The sequence below is a fragment of the Triturus cristatus genome, chromosome 10 (assembly GCF_964204655.1).
Source record: "Triturus cristatus chromosome 10, aTriCri1.1, whole genome shotgun sequence".
NCBI classification, from domain to species: domain Eukaryota; kingdom Metazoa; phylum Chordata; class Amphibia; order Caudata; family Salamandridae; genus Triturus; species Triturus cristatus.
This window is the reverse complement of record NC_140593.1, coordinates 819,527,098-819,547,866: the sequence shown is the minus strand read 5'-3', so window position 1 is coordinate 819,547,866 and position 20,769 is coordinate 819,527,098. Positions and strand designations below refer to the sequence as shown.

Sequence of the window (20,769 nt, the reverse complement as noted above, 5' to 3'; positions counted from 1 at the left end):
TACGAGCGCGCTTCTTTATAAGTGGCGGTAGACGGTCATGTGGATAAGTAAACTACTTCTATGACAGATACAAACATCTATCCCATCCCAGGAAGGATAAATGAAGCAGGGTAGCCAGCAACATCAGAACAGTGATTGTTGGTTGATGTCTATCGGAGGAACATATTTTTGTCTGAAGCTCACTTAATCGCTCCCTGTCGTTTTGTTAGGACTAGGTTTGTTTTGGGTCTATTTTCTGCAGAGTGAGTCGTGCCAACCCTGTCCGTGTTCGGGTTTCCGGTTTCGCGTTGCATCGATGTTGCAAAGCTGTCAGATTCGCTACAGAGGTGCATTTCACTCAAGGGGCTCAGTTCCCCCAGCCTGCAGGCATGGGAGAGAACAGCAGCCCCATCAGTGTCATTCTGGTGAGCTCTGGCAGCAGGGGCAACAAGCTGTTGTTCAGGTTCCCCTTTCAAAGATCTGCAGAGCATCCTGCATCACAGACAAGTAAGTGCCAGCAGTGAGCAGTTGGCTGCAGGCAGCAGAGGGTAGAAACTAATAAACTAGTCCTAGAGAAAAATCCTCGGCATCCAGGCTTGACGAGGGTGCGGACCGGCATTTTGTGGTAACCGCCAGGGCTTTCATGACGGCAGACTGACCTAACACACCCTGAGCTGAGTGAATACAAGTCATTTTCTACGGAAATCCCCCGCGCTCACAAAGGACAACAATGGTGTCGTTCTAGGATAGCAGTCTCTTCCAAAGGGAACGCTAAGCTTCTTAAATCTTACGTAGAGCACTTTTACAACTAAACCTTGATTCACACATTTACTAATACGCTGCAAATGCCATTTTGCAGTTTATTTCCACTGCAAACCTGCCATTAGAAAAATACTGTATACGGCCTCGTTCATTGTATATTACAATTAACTTAACAAATGGAAACAATTGTAATTGTTTTCCTCTTCAGTTTGAAAGCATTGTACAGCACAAATGTAACTCTTTGTATCCTGTTTTTTGGTTAAGTATCTGTTTAAAAAACGAAAACAAATATGAAACAATGCAATGGCATAAAAATACATGCAGATGCGCAAAATGGAATACGTCATTTATTACCATTTTTTTAAGCAGAGGAAGGGCATTATGACTGGCTCAATACTCTGCTTCTAGATAATCATGTCCACTACCCGCACTCAAGTTTTCAAGTTAATTGTATGTGATTTAGTTCTCTACTGAGAACAACAAATATTTATACAAACAAATAAAAATACATCTGTCATTAGAAATTGGTTAATTACTAGGTAATCGTTCTAATACAATTTAAAAAAAAGTTTTAAAAAATGTAAACAGATTATAACACAAATTCATTTGAAGGTGACTTAAAAAGCAAGCTCAAGCTCTGAACAGTTGTGATATTACATTTTGTTTGAATTGGTTTTAAGAATTTCTTTCTAGCATCTACAAGTGTCAAGTTAGGGCAAACAATACATGTTTCAAGTCTCGCAAACCTCCATTGCAGAGGTCACATGAACTGCTGGCATTTTCATTAAAAGTCCATTTAGAAGTAAAAGATTTAAGAGGGAGAATCCCGAGCCAAAGTAATATTATGCAACTACCCACACTCAACTTTGTTAATAAATAGCATATTGCACTCTGTGAATCGACATATACGCTACATAAATTGACATATACATACATACACATTAATGTCAGTGGAGCAGGAAGGATCCATCCATTTTTTAAAGATGAAGTTTCCCAGCTTGACCTGTTGGAAGACTTTATTTTGAAATGAACGGAGTAAGGTGAGCTCAATCGCTTTCATATTCAAAGTTAAATGATGGATTAGCTGATCAGGAATTGAAGTATTTCAGCAGGTCAGAAATGTCGATCTGGCCTGATTTTGTGCCCCATTCTACCTATTTACCCCCAGATGATTGCACTTTATTTACCCATATCAGGTTTTGGTCTGTACACAAATTTTTTCTCTACATTCTCCATTAGTTAGTAGAGAAGGATAAAACCTCCAAAACAATGCACTCATCCGGCATAGTTTTGCTGTGATGTTCAATATCATGCATTACCTCCTCACCCGTCTTCCACGCCACAGTAATCACAGCATGAGCTGAATAAAACTATACAGTGGTGAGGAGGACTAGGACTCGGAGTAATCACTTAGTCTGTGCAGTGATCATAATGCACTCTTGTCCCAAGACAGCAGTAAATCTACGACAAGAGTTATGGATTGCACCACAGTCAAGAAATGGACCCAAGCGGACTGAGAGTTTGGTTGTAATGGGAAATCCTTTAATTTATTGGGGAAATGCAAAATATCAAGGGAAACACACCGGTGGAATGTAATGCACCGTATTAACGCTATATTGAAGGAATGATTCTAACTTCGTAAATTGGATATTAATTTTCCATTCTGTCCTGAGTGATTTGGAGCCAGTACTGCTGAGTCTCTGCCAAAGCTTAGTAATAATTTGCGTTTCAAGTCAATTGAGGATTCCAAATCACTGGTGTGCAACTGGACCAAACCGTAGTCATTTGTGCATGGCATACCATGCCTCCTCCATTGCTGGTAACTGAGAGTTACCCAGGACCAGTACAGACTCAAAACTGCTCCAATTCACTTCTGGGTGGGGGCAGGATAAGCTGTCACAGGCTCTAATTGCACTTGGTGGTTGACGCCCAATGGTGACAAAATCCTTTGGGTTTGTTGCTCAGAAACAACTTGTTACGATCATAACTTTGCTGTGGCAGAGGTCCCACTGTTCTAGTTTTCACTTTTCAGGAACAGTGGGCATCCTTATTTTAGGATGGAGTTTCATAAATGATCAGACTAGATTAACTCCAAAACCTTAAGGCCTAGCTAGGATAATGGTTCCAAAAGTATAGGCGGAGCCAACAAGAAAACAGATTTCCGAGTTATAAGCATGTTGCAAGACCTGAAGCTGTAGCAATTTGTATTATATGCTGTATCCAAAAGTAATGCACTTGACCCAATAACTGAGCTCCATATTATGATTTTGAACATTAAGTTTGCCCAATGTATTCCTTTTTTTACAACTGACAGCAACATGTTGTTTTAAAAACAAAGCAATACTTTTAAAATAAAATAAGGCAACAGTGTATTGTGCACAGATCCTTAAACGGTAAAGGCCCCAGTTATCTGACAGACAATTTTACAAAATACCAGCCTCCGAGGGCACTTTGTTCTGGTTCATAAATCTCTTCTTGTAGTTCCTTGCTGCAAAAAATCCCGGCAGGGAGGTAAAGCATTCTTCCATTTAGCCATGACCTACTGGAACCAACTACCTATCCAGTTGCGGGAGTGCACCGATCACCTGCAATTCCAGAGGGTTCTTAAGACGGCACTGTTTTAATTAGGTCCCCTCCCTGGCCTACGAAAGCAAAGTCCTAGCGCGGAGAGACCCCTCACGGGGTGAAACAAATGCTTTACAAACCACAAATCAAATCAAATCATGTGCAGCTAAATTGCTATTGTAAAACATGTCATACATTGGCACAGAAACGGTATATAGCCCTGGGCTACTAGAGAATAACCACTGTGGTGTCATTATGCTGTTTTCAGTAGTATATTTTCTAACCTATAAGCAATGTGTGGGTTTTATTTTGCTTTGAAGTTATGTGTATAGTTTGTTGGGCTTCTTTTCTTCTGCCTATCACAAACGGGGCCATTACCTCTTGTTCAGGAGGCAGCCTGCTGTTTACTGCCTCAGAAGGGTGCAATAGGGAATCGTGTTACATTCGTCATCAAAGATTGTGTCTTATGATATTACAGAAGAGCACAGTCAGCAGTAGCAGGATTCAGTTTTGTTTCAAATAAGTGTGTCAAGTCCGAAATGCCATTCACAGTACCTCCCCAGAAGATAATCTCAGCTAGTTTGAGTTAATTCAGGTGAAGTGGTGAACCCCGTCCTATATCCTTTATTCAAGACCTGATGGGCAGAAGCTCAGGAAAAAAGTTTAATTCAAAGCGAGCTTGACTGTTCTGTTTTCAGGTCTTTTCTGAACGAATTGATCAGTTTAGCCCTTGGACATGGACTCGGGAAGTTCTTCACTCTGACATCCAGAACACTACTCTCTTTGCTATCTGCAGAACAGGAGGGGCCTTGATTGTCTTATAGGTGACTGTCTCAGTTAAGAGAACAGTACAAGATCTGTTGCACTTTGTATTATCCACTGACTGTTACCATACAGTCATATGGAGTCTCTCTGTTTATCTTTGCATCAAAGTCAGGAACGTCTCTTCAAATTATTGTGCCGATTATGTTCTCTGTCTTCTGTTTATTTGCTGGGAAGCTTGCAATGTTGTCTTTGCAAAACTAATTTATAATATTCCGTATAACAATTTCTCTTACTACAATCTTGACGTAAATTCTCTCTTCAGATTGGTCAGGACAAATGTAATGCACTCTTCTTCATATCATGTTTCTTTACTTGTTTTCCCAGCATTTAACCAAAAAGGACACGTATATGTCAAATTTGAATTCTCTCTATGTAAATGCCGATTAGCCCTTTGCTACAGTATTATATAGAACCATGGAAGTCGATTCACCAAAATGCTAAGGATAGTGGAAGTGACATCAAATGCCCTTTGCCCTTAATGACATCAAAGGTAGTGACATATATGAGCTTTGAACCTGAATTTTCCCACGAGGTCATGTTCAATAAGTGACATCGCGGAAGTTCCATAATAACTGCACGAATATAACAAGACAACATGTACACGTCTATTTATGATAGCACTTATAACATGGTGCTGACATGATCTTCAAAAGTTCTGTGGCGTAATACTAGCCCTGAATTGTAGCAAGTATGTGAAGAAAGGGAGACAGACCTCTTCTAAGTAGGTTTGGGATTCCCACCAGAGTTCAAATTTTGTAAAAAATTAGGTCAAATAGTGCGTTTTGAAGCATAACTTTCAAGTAAATTTGTGCAAAAGCCATAAGCTTTGAAATAGGACTCCTTAAATATTCAAGTCCTCTTATGGTGAGCGTAGCCAATGAAACCTGACACTGCCCAGTAGCTGACCCCATTTTTTCAAAATGTGCTATGGATTCCTCTTATGCCAAAATGACCTCCACAGTGCCAGGGCCAGTATTTTGACATGGGTGACCTCTAGGTGAAAAATTACATGCAATGTACCAGCGTCAAAGTTTTACCATTAATGCCATCCATATACCATGGGTGACCATTATGTCAACAAGCATTTGCAATGCAAATAGGTCTCGCATTTGTGAGTTAGAGCTATTGACATTGTAAATGGCAATGTTTTTTACCTACACGTGTTATTTTTGGAGTGATTGTATGTAGTGTGCAAAATCCCTTGGAAAGGTCCTGCACTTCGTAATAAATATATTGAAAAAGACGCAAAGTGTGGATTGTGTCAACAATTGATTGGCACATACCTCATGGGTGAAGTGTCGCCACACATGCACACCGGGGTGCTTTACTAATGTGAAACTCATTGATAAAAGTAGTGCTTACAGACTAACCAACGCGATCGGAGCATGTGAATCCGAATCCCGGCTTCTCTTTCAATTTCTAGACTATTTCCCTCACTCTCCTGCATCTTGGTTATCCCCCAAACACTGGGAGACAATAAAGTTTGCCAAGGGGGCGGGCGGCAGGGGAGCTTCGGGGGTACATGAATGAATGAACGAAGTAGCATTTGTAAAGCGCATGGCTACCCGGAGGCATCTCAGCGCTAATGTTTTCACAGTGTTTAGACAGTACTGCTTGCTTAGTTTCATTGCATATATTTTTATATTTACTCTTTAACACAGCATCCAAAGTAGGTTACCTAACCCCAAAGCCCCGAGTTGTTAAATGACCCATAGAAGGGAGTGTTTTACAGCTGAGCAAATGTGTCCAAATGTAATTTTGGTAGTGCCTTGGAATGATCAGCCAATGAGGTACTCGATGAGCAGGTATTTAACTACACATTCAAAACGTACGGTTTGTGGCTGTTGTTTGTTTGTACACAACCACCTCTCTGAATGTGTTTATTAACACAGAGCTTCATCTACCAGACAGTGCTTACAGAGGGGCGACTAAAGCACAGAACAAAATGTATTCATTTGTCCTGAGTGTGAAGGCACCTGGAGGGCTTAGGTGCCTGTCCGGAGTGGCTAGGGATCTCAGCGCTTCTACCGACTCTGCCATGTTCCTCTGCACCAGCATTGCACAGCTCAGAATCTGCCACTTCTGCTAAGAATAGGTGAGGAGGCTGAGGTTGGGGCATGCGCGAGTTGCCGGCAGATTTCCAGGTTATTGAAAGTGAGGATTCTGACGTGAGGGAATGTAGATTGACTTTGATTGTTTGTCTGCACCAGTCTATTTCTCTACCATCTTCCGGGCTCACTGTCATGTATCCATTCATCTCTCTTTGTTAGAGGTGCGCAAGCCAATATATTAATTACCAGGTAGAGCTACCCGGAGACGAGCCAAGCGTATACGAGCCAGTGGGCGAGCCGTGAAAATGATTGGCGTGTTAATCATACAGTAAACATGAAATAAATGTGTGATAATGTCTCTTCAGAATTCAAAAAAGTGCATTTTTTTAGCACATCACCTCAGTACACAACATTATAGCACTGAATTGAGAGGAAGTTATTAAAGTGCTCGTTTTAAGCATGAGTTAAAACACTGCCGCTCCTCCCACCCGACAACAATGCCATTTGTGAACTAAGAGGCGTCAGTTGCCATGCATACCCCCGTATGTTGCCTAGAGTCTTATTATATTTAGAGTAACATTAAAATCTAGTTCATTATACACGAGAAGTTTTTGTACAGCACGCATCTTGAACTCGCATATTTCAATGTGGCAATAATAAAGATGAAAACGGAAGTGCCGGCAGGCAAGAAAACACAAACGGGAGTGGGGGTGGGGGGGCAGGGGAGGGTGAGCAGTCACAGACTGAGGGAGGGGGCGGTGGGGGGGAGACATGGAAGAAAATAGTGTTAGGAGTAAATGGGCCAATAGCTGTGGAAGGATACAAATGATGAATGAGGAGGGACTAACAAGCCTCAAACGAATCGGAAGGCAGCATTTAAGAGTGGGCGGAGCTTCCACGAAGCTTCTACACTACAGTATATACTGCATGCCTGGCAAAGCGATGGCAGCGCATTTACGCTGCAACGCTAGGCGAGACATAAAAATGACCTCAGTCTCTCAGGTTCAGCAGTTTTGTCATGGTTTCCCCCATCTCATATGCCACAGATGTCCTCTCTCACGACAATAATTACCTCCAGTGTGCTAGTGCCAGCATTAGGCCATGGGCGCCCCTGTGCCAAGAATTTCTTCAAGTTTGCCAGCTCCATCATTTTTCCACGGGTGCCAAGAATTTCCTCCAGTATGTTGGTACTATTATTTTACCAATATTCCGAAAAGTACCCTTTGTCAACCAGTATTTTCTCACAGGTTCCTGTCATACTAAGTATTGCTAATGCTAGTATTCTCCCATGTGTGTCTTCATAGGACAATAATTACCTTCACTATGCTAGCGCAAATTGCAGACTCAAAAGTATAATAGCACATTCTCACTCATACACATTCACTCTCTCGCACTCATTCTTACTCAGTCGCACGCACTCATTCTCACTAACTTGCACTCACGCCATACTGCATAGAAGTGTCTTTGGAACTGTACCTTCTTCATAACAAGATGGAAGATTAGCAGGTGTTCAGTGGTGTTTTCTACATTCTCTCTCTTAGGCCTAAGTAACCTAATTCCTATTGCTCTGACTCCCTTTGAGTTGAACCGTTTTATATCGCGCGTGGGCAGCTGTATTGGGGTAGGGACTTGAAGCTCCGTCCACTCTCCGCCAACATTTTTAATTGGCTTGTGTCATTGTCCACTGTAAACGGTGGCTGTTCATTGGTCAAAAGACTTAGTAGTCCCTCCTTAGTACCACCTTGTCTCATTTTGTAACCTCCCATGGTGACACCCCCTGTGTTCTTGCTCAGTAGGCTTTAATTACAGCCTCCAAGCACTATTTTCTCAAATTGCTTTGTCTTTCCTGCTGTCGCTCCTAACGCTTTAAAAAAAAAATTATAGCACAGGCGCCGCATTTGCAATGCAATAGGTCTCGCATTTGTGAGAGTTTAAGATATTGGCATTGTAAATGACAATGCTTTTTATTTATGTGTTCTTTGACAAACAAAGCATAAATAGCTCAAACTGTCATAAATGCGAGACCTATTGCATTGCAATTGCTTGTTTATTGCACTCCTCAGGGGTTACATACTCAATAAAAATGATCTGCAAGAAATGGTTTGAAATATGTACTTTATCTTGCAGGCAAACCCCGGAGCCGATATGCTTTAAACCATTCTGGCGATAATAATGATGATCAAGATGGAGACTCCAGGTAAGGTTACCTTTGGTGAAATGCACAGGATGCGGTCACGAGGATGCACAGTCCTATAAACTGTGACTGTTAGTTCGGAGATATTGCATTTGAAAGCATATTAGGCAGTCTTTACCATTCTCAGTCAGCTTACTAAGTTCTCCAGACTCCTCCGGCACTAAAGATGTTTGACCTGGACTGGCCTGCTTTAAGATCGGGGCCTGTGAAGGCCATCTTCATTGGGGGCACCAAAAAACTCCCACCCCTACATACCTGTTAGTCCACACTGACCCATGAACCTTTCCCAGGAGCCCCTAACTATTAGTCTTGGAGGCACCAGCAAACACATTGCTGCAAAAACGAGTTGAAGTCACTGTGAAGAAGAGGCATTTCCCCCCACCCTGTGTGAGTTTATTTATTTTGGGGTGGGGGGTCCAATCATGCATTTGGTCTGGCTCTAGAGGCCACTGAATTGACTTGCCTTACTCTTGCCTACTTGTAAGGCAGCAGTCAACAAACAAAAGAGTAGCCACTGAAGCTAGCCCAGTCGCGCATCCGTGGCTACCTTTATTATTTTATTGACTACATTCTTATCCATAAAATGAATTTTAGGCAGTGTTGTGTGGCCCTTTATTATCTGCAGTTATTACCTGATCCTTTTACATGTTTTTCGTTGGCATCCTTCTTTTCATCTGCTTTAAAAAAGAGACTATTAATTCATCAATCTGATAATTAACTGAAGCATTAACTGTATGAATTGTGTTAATCACTCTATGTGTATATGATTTTTTTTTTATTATTTTCCTACAATCTTTGTAATAAGAAGAATGCTGTTTTTAATGTGTCTTTTTTGGTAAGATTGGAAATTGTTTTATCTGTAGAATACATTTTATGCCATCATTTTGTTGGAGAAATAAAGTTATTTCTGACTTTCTGACTACATCCTTAAAAGATCCAGTGGTAAAATGCCCAAAGTCCCGAACCCCTTTGCTAACACATTGTCCATGTTCTACCGATAATTACAGGTGAACAGACTTCCCAAGGAAACAAGTGAGGTATTTCTGGGGTCCAAGGGCTGGACACATTTGTTTGTGATCTATACAATCTACTATTTCCAAATTTGTGTTCCAGATGGATTATCTTCAGAAGACATACCTCTGATTGGTTATTCAACATTGTTGTGTGCACTGACTAGTGAGATATTGTACCTGAACAAAAACCCTTAACCACCTTCCCTAGTAATCCTTGGCTGCTGGAACACCGCTACCACTTGAGAGTGTAGGACACAGAGGGAGCCTTGAGTGTATGTAATGCAAACAGAGCTATCAAGCGCCCTGGTACAGAGAAGATATTGGACGGTTATAAACAGCTGGTACTGACAGACTCAGTTTCACCATAGTTTTAATAGTTCTAAACTATATTGCATTTTAAAGTCCACTTTAAAAATAATTTTTCTAAAGCATCATGTTATAAAACATTTTTGATTCCTGCCAATATTGAGGTGAGGATGAGAAGGACTAGCAGGCCTATGACCTTCCACAGGTGCAGATTTACGACGTTCATAAGTTGCCAAGAGTTTTCAGAAGCCTGGAAACCTGCGTCAGTTGCAGGTTCCCAGGCACACTCCTTGCAAAGTTTTGTGAATCTAATTTCCCATAAATGTAATTTGTGCATGAGTAATATGTGCTCTTGCAATCTGCAAAGCAACTGAATATTTACTTGTTAAATCTATTATTTCTTTTCTCTGAAGTGGAAAATGTTGTAAAGCCGTTAGAAACGCCTTTATTGCCCTCGAAAATCTTTTATTCCTTCCTGTGCCAGGAGTACATTTCCAGATTTTTCCAAAGTCTGAATGATTGGAGATACGTTGCTGAAAACCTTAAACATGTAAGTTTGTTGGAGTGCTCAAACTCACACAGCATTCCAACCCTGGAACGTCCTGCACACAAAAAAACAACTTTCATATGTAAGCCAGACATATATATAAATCGCCCATAACTCTTTTGACTCTAGCAAGACTATGCAGAGTTTATCCAGTTGTAAAATGTAGATGATTCAAACGTTCATTAGTTATATATATATATATATATATATATATATCACTTACTATGTGCCCACAGTTATGAAAAACTGGAGAAAAGTAGCACACTGAGGTGAAGTGATCTAGCTAAGATTTCCACCTAGAGCCCTAGCTAACAACCAGCGCGCTGGGCCGTATAGAATGTAACTTTATTTACAGTAATATTTTCTGAAATTGAGTAAATACTGAAAAGTAAAATGAACAGAGCAAAGCACAAGACATTCCTCAGAAATCAAAGTAAGAAAGAGATATATATCCTAAACTCTTCTATAATAAGAAGACTGGCATAATTGAAGTGGGGCATGTTCAGAGCCCTACCATGAGCTCAAAGCTTGCCTAAACAGTACCCATCTATACATAGAGCCTCTGCACGTGCAGAGGACGTGAATATACAGGGAGATAAGATACAAGGAGTCCTGGTTTGTTCAGAGTCTGGTATAATCAGAAAGGATTACGATGAGAGCCTTGCTAGAATCAAAACCCTTACCTAATATGAGCTCTGGCATATCATGGAGCCTTTATCGTGGTTCTGATATATTGAGATTGTTGCCATGATTTTTCACCTCATTATAGAGCATCAAAAGAACAAGTGAATTTGTTTCTGTAGGACAAGCAGATTTCTGAAAAATCTAGGCCATTGGACAGGTAGATGTCTCTAATAAAACGCTACATGCCTGAAAACAAGGTAGTTGGACACAAATTCGAACATGGACAGGATGGTACAACTTTCCATGTAATGGCAGTACAGCCTCAGGTGCAGGTATCTTCTTTTATTTTTATGGTTGCCTCTTTGCTTGAAGTTTGGCAAGATTTCCTCAAGGAACCTGATGTGCATGGACAAGTCTGATTGTTGTGTTGTTTACCTTAGTATTACTACGGAAAAGGAAATTGGGATACTTGTTTGGCTTTCAGTTATAAGACAAATTACGTTGATGCTGCTAAGTGAGGGAGTGAGGCGGGCTACAGATGACTTCATATTGGGGGAAGGTGTCAGAGTGGAAGTTCCTGTGCGACTGGTCACTTGATTTCTCAGTGATGATTACAGGATCCTGAAATAGTGTTCTTCAAAGAGGTGTGTCTTCAGCTCTTTCCTAAAATGGAGGAGGTCCAGCCCAGCCCTGGTGGATACTTGGATGTTGTTCAGATTCTGGGTGCATAGATGAGGATGCCTATTGCATTCTGTCTCTGTTCATCTGAGAATATAATTCCAGCAAGGATATCTTTTCGACTCATGATTGCCCATTGCATCCATGCTCTTTTGCTGTTGATATGGCCGCTTATCTCCTGTTTTGGGCATTCTTTAATGCTGTTCCTTGTTTATCACACAGTTCGAACAGATGGCACTGTTTGGTTTTAGATTCTAGCTTGGAATCAAACATACACTTATTGGCAAAGAACTTGAAATGTCAGACTAAGATTTCCGACCAAAATGGATATTGGAAAAACAATGGATGTTCTAAAACAGCATGTGTCTTCAGTTAACCTCAGCCTTCGAGCTACATTTTCAAACTTTCTTGCTTCTATGCCCAAACTCCTTGGTGAATTAATCAGGCCCCTTGTTGTCTTTGCTCCCAAATACACGTGACTGGCATCTAAGATGTACACAAGACACACATACTGTTGCCTTGTCATTTTTTCAATGAGTAGCAATCCTTCACTAGAGATCCCCTTTACTAACAAGTGCACATCCCTTCCTTTTGCAGACCTGATCTTTCTTTGCTGGTTGATCAAGGCCAAAGCCAAAAGGTCTTTGGGTTAAAGAGGCTGTGTCCTGTTTTATGACTGTGATATGTACAGGACCACATTCAAAGCTAAAAGAAGTAAAACCTCATAAAACGCATTTAGCATTTTTCTTGAAACATTGAGGAATGTTGTTGTGTAGTTCCTAATAATACATAGGACCTGCATGTTTAGACAATATAAACTAAGGGATTGGTGTCCAGACCGATTCCAGACACCCCCAAAGGATATGTTAGCCTTTAGACCAGCTAGCTCACAGTGCCACCATGAACCCCCTAACTTTACCAAGGAGCCAATAGTTTCTGGCAGCTATTGAACATGCCAACCCTTAATCCTTCAGGGAGTGTGGAAACAGTGCAGTACCTTACGCTCAGTAAATCATGCTCCTTTAGTCTCGGAGAGATACACAGAATAAACGGTGGGGACGTTTTCAATAAGCATTTATTGAACCAGTGTCATTCTGGTATAAAACATGCTTGCTGTGGCAGTCATTAGACAGAAACAGATATATACGATTACAAGCACCGACCGAGTAAATAAAAGGTAGAATTCTACCATGGTGCTAAGGTAGTGAATATATGCAGGAATATAGATACATGACAGTAATCAAGGGTACTCCTAAGATGCAAACCCTACCTAAATGTACCAACATGTATGTGGGTATAAAGCCAAGAATCGCCTAGGGAAGAGCCAGCCCATTTACCTGATGGGTGAGAACGATGGACCCCGTCTTGGTCTCGAGTTGGACACCCTGCTAGGGATGTCCGACCACTGTGTGCTGGAGCTTCTGCAGGCTGGGACCTCAACAACTAGTGTCAGCGTCAAAGCTTCTCCTCTGGCTCCCCAGCGAAGATGTGGTTCTTTTATACCCACAGAGTACCCTCAGGGGCTCTATCTAGATATGAAATGGCTTGCCATTATGCATAGTGGACCTGTCATCCAAGGATGACGTTAGCGGTGACTTTGGTACAGAGTTATAATACAGAAGATGGTAATCCTGCTGTGTACGTCCTGGGCAGGGGATTAGGATATGATACTAGAAATCCTCATGCATAATAAATGAGGATAGTTTCAGAGAAAACTGATCAACACTTATTCAGCACATAACTAGGTAAAAGGTCAGTGCCAGAACCGTTATGTAGAGCAAGGTAGGACAAATGTAGGTAAAAGGTCGTGTAGCTAGCTAAGCCTCTATTGGGGTACATTGCGGTTCATAACAATGTGGACCCCATGCAAGGAATAAAAGAGGAAGAGACATGAAAAAAATAGCGAAAGAGGAGAGAGAAAACCTTATTGAATAGGCTTTAGTTCTTGAAAAATCATCAGAAGGAATGGCTCTTAAGGTATTATGTCTTAGTTGTATTGGCTAATTTGTGAAGAGCATACAAATGAGGCGTGGTGATGAGGGAAGGTAAATAAACGGCACTGTAAGGAATTGTCTATTTCACCAAAAAATAGGGCGAGGATTGAGCTTATTTTTAATACTTAACATTTATTTTCTTTCTCAATTCCTTGATGAGGAGTCTCTGAAACTTTGCTCCTGTGATGCCGTTGGCTAACCAATCCTTTTTTAGATAATACAACCAATCGTACCACTCGATTTGCCCCATTAGCTTTGCCTCAGTTTTGTAAGGACCTGTGATTCATGCCTATTGATACACTCTTAGTTGTGATAATGACTTTATGTTGTCCTTTATGTGGGCCAATATGCTGTCCCTTAATGCTAATATCTTTCCTCTAAACCTAAAAAACTTGCCAAAGGCCAAATTGTATAAAGTTTAGCATGAGTGGGTGAGCTGCCACATTCTTTGACCTACTGTCCATTACAGAGGTGAATAAACTTGTATTTTAGTTTGGTATTTTTAATTTTGTAGCCTCAATTTCAGATCGCATATCCTGGTACAGAGACAGGAGAACTATGCAGGGAATTTCACTTGGATTTTGTTGGCTTTCCTCTCCTGTGTCTCAGAGGGATTTTAGTGGACAGATTTCTTGCATAGCGTTTTTCTCAGGAGTAGGCCTTTAAGTGAACTTCTTCACTGGTTGCACAACAGAGTTTCCTATTAAGCTGCGACTTAAAATTTAGTTTATTCAGGCATATCATTCCCACAAAACAAAACACATTAAAACATCAAAGTATTTTTACAAAAAGTTTTTAGAAATCCCGAATAGTCATTCAAGAAAACATTGCTTATTTTAAATAGCTCCCTTTGCACGGACAAGCCCTTTGTCACAGCCAGTAGCCTTACATTCAGTTAGCTTATATTATCTAGATACCCGGCCTAAATGCATCAAAATTAGCAGACGCCTCAACGTGTTGTTACTGCAACAAATGATGGCCGCAATGCTGAATAAATCGAACATTCACCGCCAGCCAAGAGATCTGGGTTAAATCCATCGTTCTTTTGCTCACTACGCCACCCCACAAATGATGAGCGCTAATTTCCTGGGTCCTCTTGGTAAATCTTTCAAGAGATAGAAAGACTTCTTTCCTTTGATGTGTCTCATGTCGCTGGAAAAGGAATAGAAAAAAGATGTCTTTTTCAGCCTTACTTTGTTCACTGTAATTTATACAGTAGATTTCTAAAATGCTATTTCTACAACGTACCTTCCCAAAAGTTAGAGAAATGAAAGGGTGATTGCTTTTGCTCCGTTACGCTGTATCAAAATAGAGAGGAAGTGCAAGTGTTTTTTCAGGCACCTGCTCTCCGTATCCAGGTAGTCAGGCTGTGCCTTTAAATTTAGAGGGACTGCACTATAAGGTGTGACTTGGGCAACCATGCCTTCTAGGCCTTCACCAAGAGTCCAAGAAGTATTCATCGCAACCAACGGTGCACCTTGCCAGCTCATTCATAGCCACCACTCCTTTACTAGAGACTTTTCTGTAATGTTTTTCCTTGTAAGATTTATGACAAAAGGACAGTCTGCTTTTTGTTTCTTTTACCCATGGCTCAGTCTCCAACTTCCATTGAAAAAAGGATTGTTTCTTTGTCATGAGCATGTGAATTGTCTGTATATTGCTGCCGCAATACAGGTGCAACACTATTAGCAACCACTAAAAGTTTTGGGGTGGCCCGATCACAAGGTCATCTGTTTTAAATGTTTGTTCTTTGGATCTTCAAAGAGACTGTTGGTTCCAAATATATTGCACAGTTGGTACTGTTGATGCACTGCCTCCCCAATTCACTTGTGTTAGTATATCCTGACTGGTAAGTAACCCCTGTGGGACTTTGGTAGGAAATCAGTGGAACAGGGTCCATTACCTTGTTTCTTCTGCCTTCTTCCTTTTATCCCGCATGAAACTGATCTTCTGCTAACATCTATCATATATAGTTGTACAAAATCACAGATCGTCCTTCATGTTCCCCCTACATTATTTTGAGTATGACTTGTCCCCTTTCCATCTTCCACCTCTCTTTGCAAATCTTTTGTAAAACCTTTCACCAGTTTAAGGACTAGGACTGTTCATATTGTCTCCTGCAGATTTGGATATATTGGAGCATCTAGGACTAAACACCTGCAAAAAATGTGGCCACAGTGAAACAAGCTTTAGGGCCTTAGTTGGAGTTTGGTGTATGAGTTACTCCATCATAAATGAGGCGGCTATCCCTTCCGTCATATTACAAGTGCATTATATCCTTTGCCACTTGTAATAAGACAGAAGGGATAGTCATCACTTTTGTGACTGAGTAACCCAGTCCACCAAACTCTAAACGAGCCCTTAGGGCCAGATGTATCAAAGGGTTTACCCATTCTGCGTCTATTGGAAAATGTGTTCATACATATGGCCCTTAGTCTCTTCTTGTTTCTCAAGTCTGTGCTTCCCTTGAGGTTAGGCATATGAAGCCTCTTCTCTATTGATTTCTCACTTGGCAGCATTCTACTTGGGATTTTAGAGTTTTTATCATTCAGTCTCTTGTATGCAATTATTAACCTATGTTTTTCTTTTCTTTAAGCTCATCTAGAGTAATAAAGCAAATTTGCATACACTAATGTGTTTGCAGATCGTCAAAATAAATAACATGTGCCAGAATATCTCTGCAAGGCAGTACCACTGCTGGTTCCGGGAAACCCACGGAAGCCCATGTTTCACACCTGGGAAACTAGACACCTGTTCACCATTCTCATAAGAGTGCGAGGCATACTGGCCAGCATTTCTGACCACCAGTGACCTTTGGGAAAGTGGATTTATTAGAGTTGACGTGTTGGAATGGGTTACTGCACGTCAAATCTCTCATTACACTGTTAGTAGCAGTTATTCTCAGTTTTCCGTTTCTACATTATTCAGTTTATTTTATGGAAGGACTGAGTGGAGATCGGAGTTGGATTGTATATAGGGTAAACTAGTGATGAACAGCCAATGGTGACTTTGGGGGACTGAGGCTCAATTAAGTTGAAGAAACGGAGAAAATAGCAGTCTCAGGTTGTTTGAAGCACAAGGGCCTGGCAGGTTGCACACCCGAGAAGTTTTATTTGGAAAAGGGCTCTAATAAGAGTGATAAGCTTCACTATGCCCTTCTACAGTGAAGTGCTGCCTGCAATATGGCAAATTGCCTAAAATAATATTATCTCCTAATTGCTAGACAGAGAGTGAGACAACAATCCTAGGACAACATGGAAATTAGACTGTCCCCTCTTCATATTGAATCTCCCTCTAGGCCACTCATCACAAAAAATGTTCCAGATATACTCATGTCCTTGATGCACGTGCTCTTGGTGCTGCTGGGATTTTCCTTCTCTCTCCGATGTGAGCCACGACTGGCCATAGCTTGCAGTCCTCTCTCTGAGCTCTAGGCCTGGATGGCCCATCACTGTGCGGTGACCCTCTCTCTGCGCCCACTGGTCTCCTACAACTGCTGGACAGAGACGCACGGATGAAGGGTAACTGGAGTACTCAGCAGAGCGTGCCTGTGTGAAAACGCAGGTCGTTCTCTTCCATTTTGACCTCCACATGGAGTCTCAAAATGTTATGTAGAAGAGTCTCATATCCCATTGTCATCTTTTGGTTCAACTGCATAATGGTATACTATGCCCACACATGGATTGGTCACATTGGTTGTGATACATATCGAAATGTGTTGTCAGTTGGAAAACCAACCCACTCCAGGTTGTTCAAGGGCTCGCTTTGGTACAGTAAGGATGCACCATTCGGTAGGGTTCCTTTGACTGAGATTTTTAAAGCTGCGACCTACTGTTGTTTTCATGCCTACAGTAATAATGATTGCCTGAATTCAGGTATTTTGCTGAAGTTGTATTTAAAATCCATTTTTATATTCAACTTTTGTATTCGAATCTGCCTGGTCTTTACTTCACTACTGTGGGGGTAAGGCAACCCAATAACCCCTCGAGGTCTAGGGTATCAATAACAAATACGGTAAATTGCTAATAAGGGTATCATTTATGAAGTTATTTAAACAAAAAATAAAATTAAATAAATTGGTGTCAAAAAGAGTTAATCTAAGGACATACCAGGTCAAATGATTAATCATATAACTCCATTGAAAAAGTGCAAACAGACGGTCAGAATCTGAGGTTCAAAAGGAATTACTTATTTTGTTTATAATGGAAAGACAAAATTGTAGGTTGTATCAGGCATATGCAACCCAACATACATTAATCATGTACAATAATGACAGGACCTCCTGCTTCTACTCTCGCTAGATTGCTACAGCGTAGCTCTACCTAATAAATAATCAATTCCATTTCCAACCACACAGAAGTTGAACCCCTGCCTGTCTCATCTTGCTTAATAAATATTATCAGATTGAGTTTATTAGCACCAGTTATATATATAGGATGGTCCGATGTTTAAGTGACACAAGAGACCGAAAAGTTGAGGTCTGCTCCACTGCTCACACAGTAATCATTGGATCTCCGGAATAACTGATGCGTACAAAGCACTTATTCCCTTAATTAAGAGAGAAGACTTTACATACATTATGGTATGATGCTCGAATTAGGACTTTTGTTTTATTGTACATTAGGTTGGATTGCGTATGCCTAATGAACCCTACAATTGTGACTTTCTTTCTATTATAACCAATATATGTACTTACTTTTAAACCTCAGATTGTGCACACCTGCTTGTACTTTTTCAGTGGAGTTATATGATTGTTTGATCTGGTATGTCTTTAGATTAACTATTTTTTACACCACTTTGTTTTATTTCAATTTTTGTCTAAATAACTTTTATGAATTATCCCGTTGTTAGCAATTTACCTTATTTGGTCTTTGTTTCAGGCACTGGCTGCTACGCTATTCATGCATTTGAACCTGGAAAAGATGTCTTACTGGAGAAGAAAAACTAAAGGAGAAGGAAAATATGCTTGTATATAACACTTGCTTTTCAGAGTGGAATTATTTTATTAGAGACTTACATGGTCAGACCGTTCACTACATATGGAAAGGTCTGCTTATTATCCTGATATATTGGTGCATGCAGATCAATCTGAAATTGAAACAAAGTGAGGAGAGGCAATACAGAAAAGTGTATAAATGGAGTCAACAAAACAAAAATTCTCAAATCCTCTTTGTTTGTGCGTTGCAATTCTTTTTATTCTCTGTATTCCTTGTACCAAACTGTACATACTGCTAACGCGTCTCACCCCCAGCGGGGCTTCTTCAGGGCTGTAAATACATATTATCAGAGCCGTTTTAGACCCAATGAAGCTTCTGACTATAGAGGCTAGATGTTACTTTGAAACCTTTTTAATTGAAAAATAATTTTTTGATAACCAATTTTATTGACATTTGATTGCAACAAAGAACACAGCACCATTTAGAAATACCCTTTAGAAAGCATGACCAAGATACAAGCCCATCACATTGATATAAAAGATTTGATGCATAGACAACCAATATCAGCAAGTCCACTTCCAAACTAGAGCTCATATCAGTCCAAATCAGTCTTCTATCACTCCGACCCACTTGCCCCAGATACAGAGAAACTTCTTAGGACAACCCCTGGCCACATAAAGAGGCCGTTCCTGTGCGGCACACCAGTCCACCCCCCTGTGCCAACTCGCCAATGTGGGTGCGGTATTATTCAGCCAGTGAGCTGCAATATCCCTCTTAGCTACTGCTAGCGCTGTATTAAGGAAGAGTTTCTCAGCGCTGGTGCCATCCAGCCCCTCTGTGATGACCAGGAGAATATGTGTAGGGTCAATGGGAACCTCCCAGCCCAAGACCTCTGAGAGCTCTCCCGTTACTGACTCCCAATACCCCTGTATTGCAGGGCAAAGCCACACCATATGATAAAAATCAGCCTGGGAGTGGGAGCAGCGGGGGCAGAGGGCATCGAGTCGAAGCCCCGCGCGGTGAAGACGCAGCGGTGTAAGATAGGCAGCATGTAAGAAGTATATTTGGACTAGCCGCAGCCTCGCCGAGACCGCAATTATTTTAGGGGCCATCAGGGCGTCCCTCCAGTCAGCGTCATCCAGAGTCCCCAGCCAACCCTCCCACTTGTCTCGGAGTTGAGAGAAGGAGTTGGGAGTGTTGTTGGTGAGTGAACGGTAAATATGGGAGATCCCTCCCCGGCCCAGATCGCCTGTCATGACCTGGGCCTCAGGGGGACTATACTCGGGGAGTGCAGTGCCATCCGAAATATAGGAACGGAGGGCATGGCGCAGCTGCAAGTATCGGAAAAACTGAGACGAGTGAAGGGAATGTCGCGCCTGCAAATCCTGGAACGAGCGTAAGTGGGTACCGCTCCATACATCGCCCAGCAGGGAAATCCTGATAAGATCCTAGGGCCGGAATCCTGAAAGGTAGGTGACCTCCCGGAGCTGGGTGCCACACCACAATGGGGGTATACCGGGTCAGCTTACCCGACCAGCGGGTATGACGCAGGGGGGCACGCCAGTCCAGGAGCACTCCACGCGTGACGTTAGGGAGAGCTTGGGGGACAACATCTCCGTATAGCATCCCCCGGATAGTGGCAAGCCAAGGGTGTGCAGTTCCAGGCGGTACGCCGGGTCGGACCAGCCGCCGTAGAACCAATCGTGTACCGTAAGAAGCCGGGTCGCCAAGTAATAGAGGTAGAGGCTTGTCATCCCAAGACCACCATCAAAGGGCAGGATGCGGCATTGGGCCAGGGCCAGCCTGGGCCTCCGTCCCCCCCATAAGAACTTTGTGGCCAAACCATCCATCTCCCGGAACCAGGAATTTAAAAATAATTTATACTTGAAAATTCATAAGAGCGAAAAGGAAGAACCAACCTGTGAAAAGTACTGAAATTATAAAGGAAATATCCCCCCACACCTATAGCCGTGCTCAAACAACAAAAAGCCAAATAATAAATAGTGTAGTAAGCAAAAAGGAGGAAAAGCAAAAGACAAGCAAGAAACCCAGTGCAGTGTTGAAAGAAAAAACAAGAAATAGAATAATATTAAGTCCTACAAGTGAGTTTATGCAAATCCCAACCAACAACCAATTTTTCGAATTCCAGTTCCAAAAAAACTCATAATATTACCAGTTAGAAACTGCTTACCGATCAGAAACCGTAAGCACAATCCAATTTGTTCACATAGTGTAAAGGCAGTGGCAAGTTTAATAATTAACTATTTCTTCCCTCAACCAAGTACGAACCACTT

At 41.5% G+C, this 20,769-nt stretch overlaps 1 protein-coding gene across 4 annotated transcripts in view; it reads left to right on the top strand.

Moving 5' to 3' along the window:
- Positions 1–208: 208 nt before the first annotated feature.
- NPRL3 (NPR3 like, GATOR1 complex subunit) overlaps positions 209–20,769 on the top strand; it is a 360,149-nt gene continuing 339,588 nt past the window's right edge. For 3 of the 4 annotated variants that reach the window (XM_085628421.1, XM_085628419.1, XM_085628420.1), the window contains exons 1-2: positions 253–486; positions 8,310–8,379. In XM_085628421.1, the coding sequence (XP_085484547.1) occupies positions 369–486; positions 8,310–8,379 (188 nt within the window). In that variant the 5' untranslated portion in view covers positions 253–368. Of the gene's footprint in view, positions 487–8,309; positions 8,380–20,769 lie in introns of all 4 variants that reach the window. The other variant, XM_085628418.1, reaches the window with a different exon arrangement.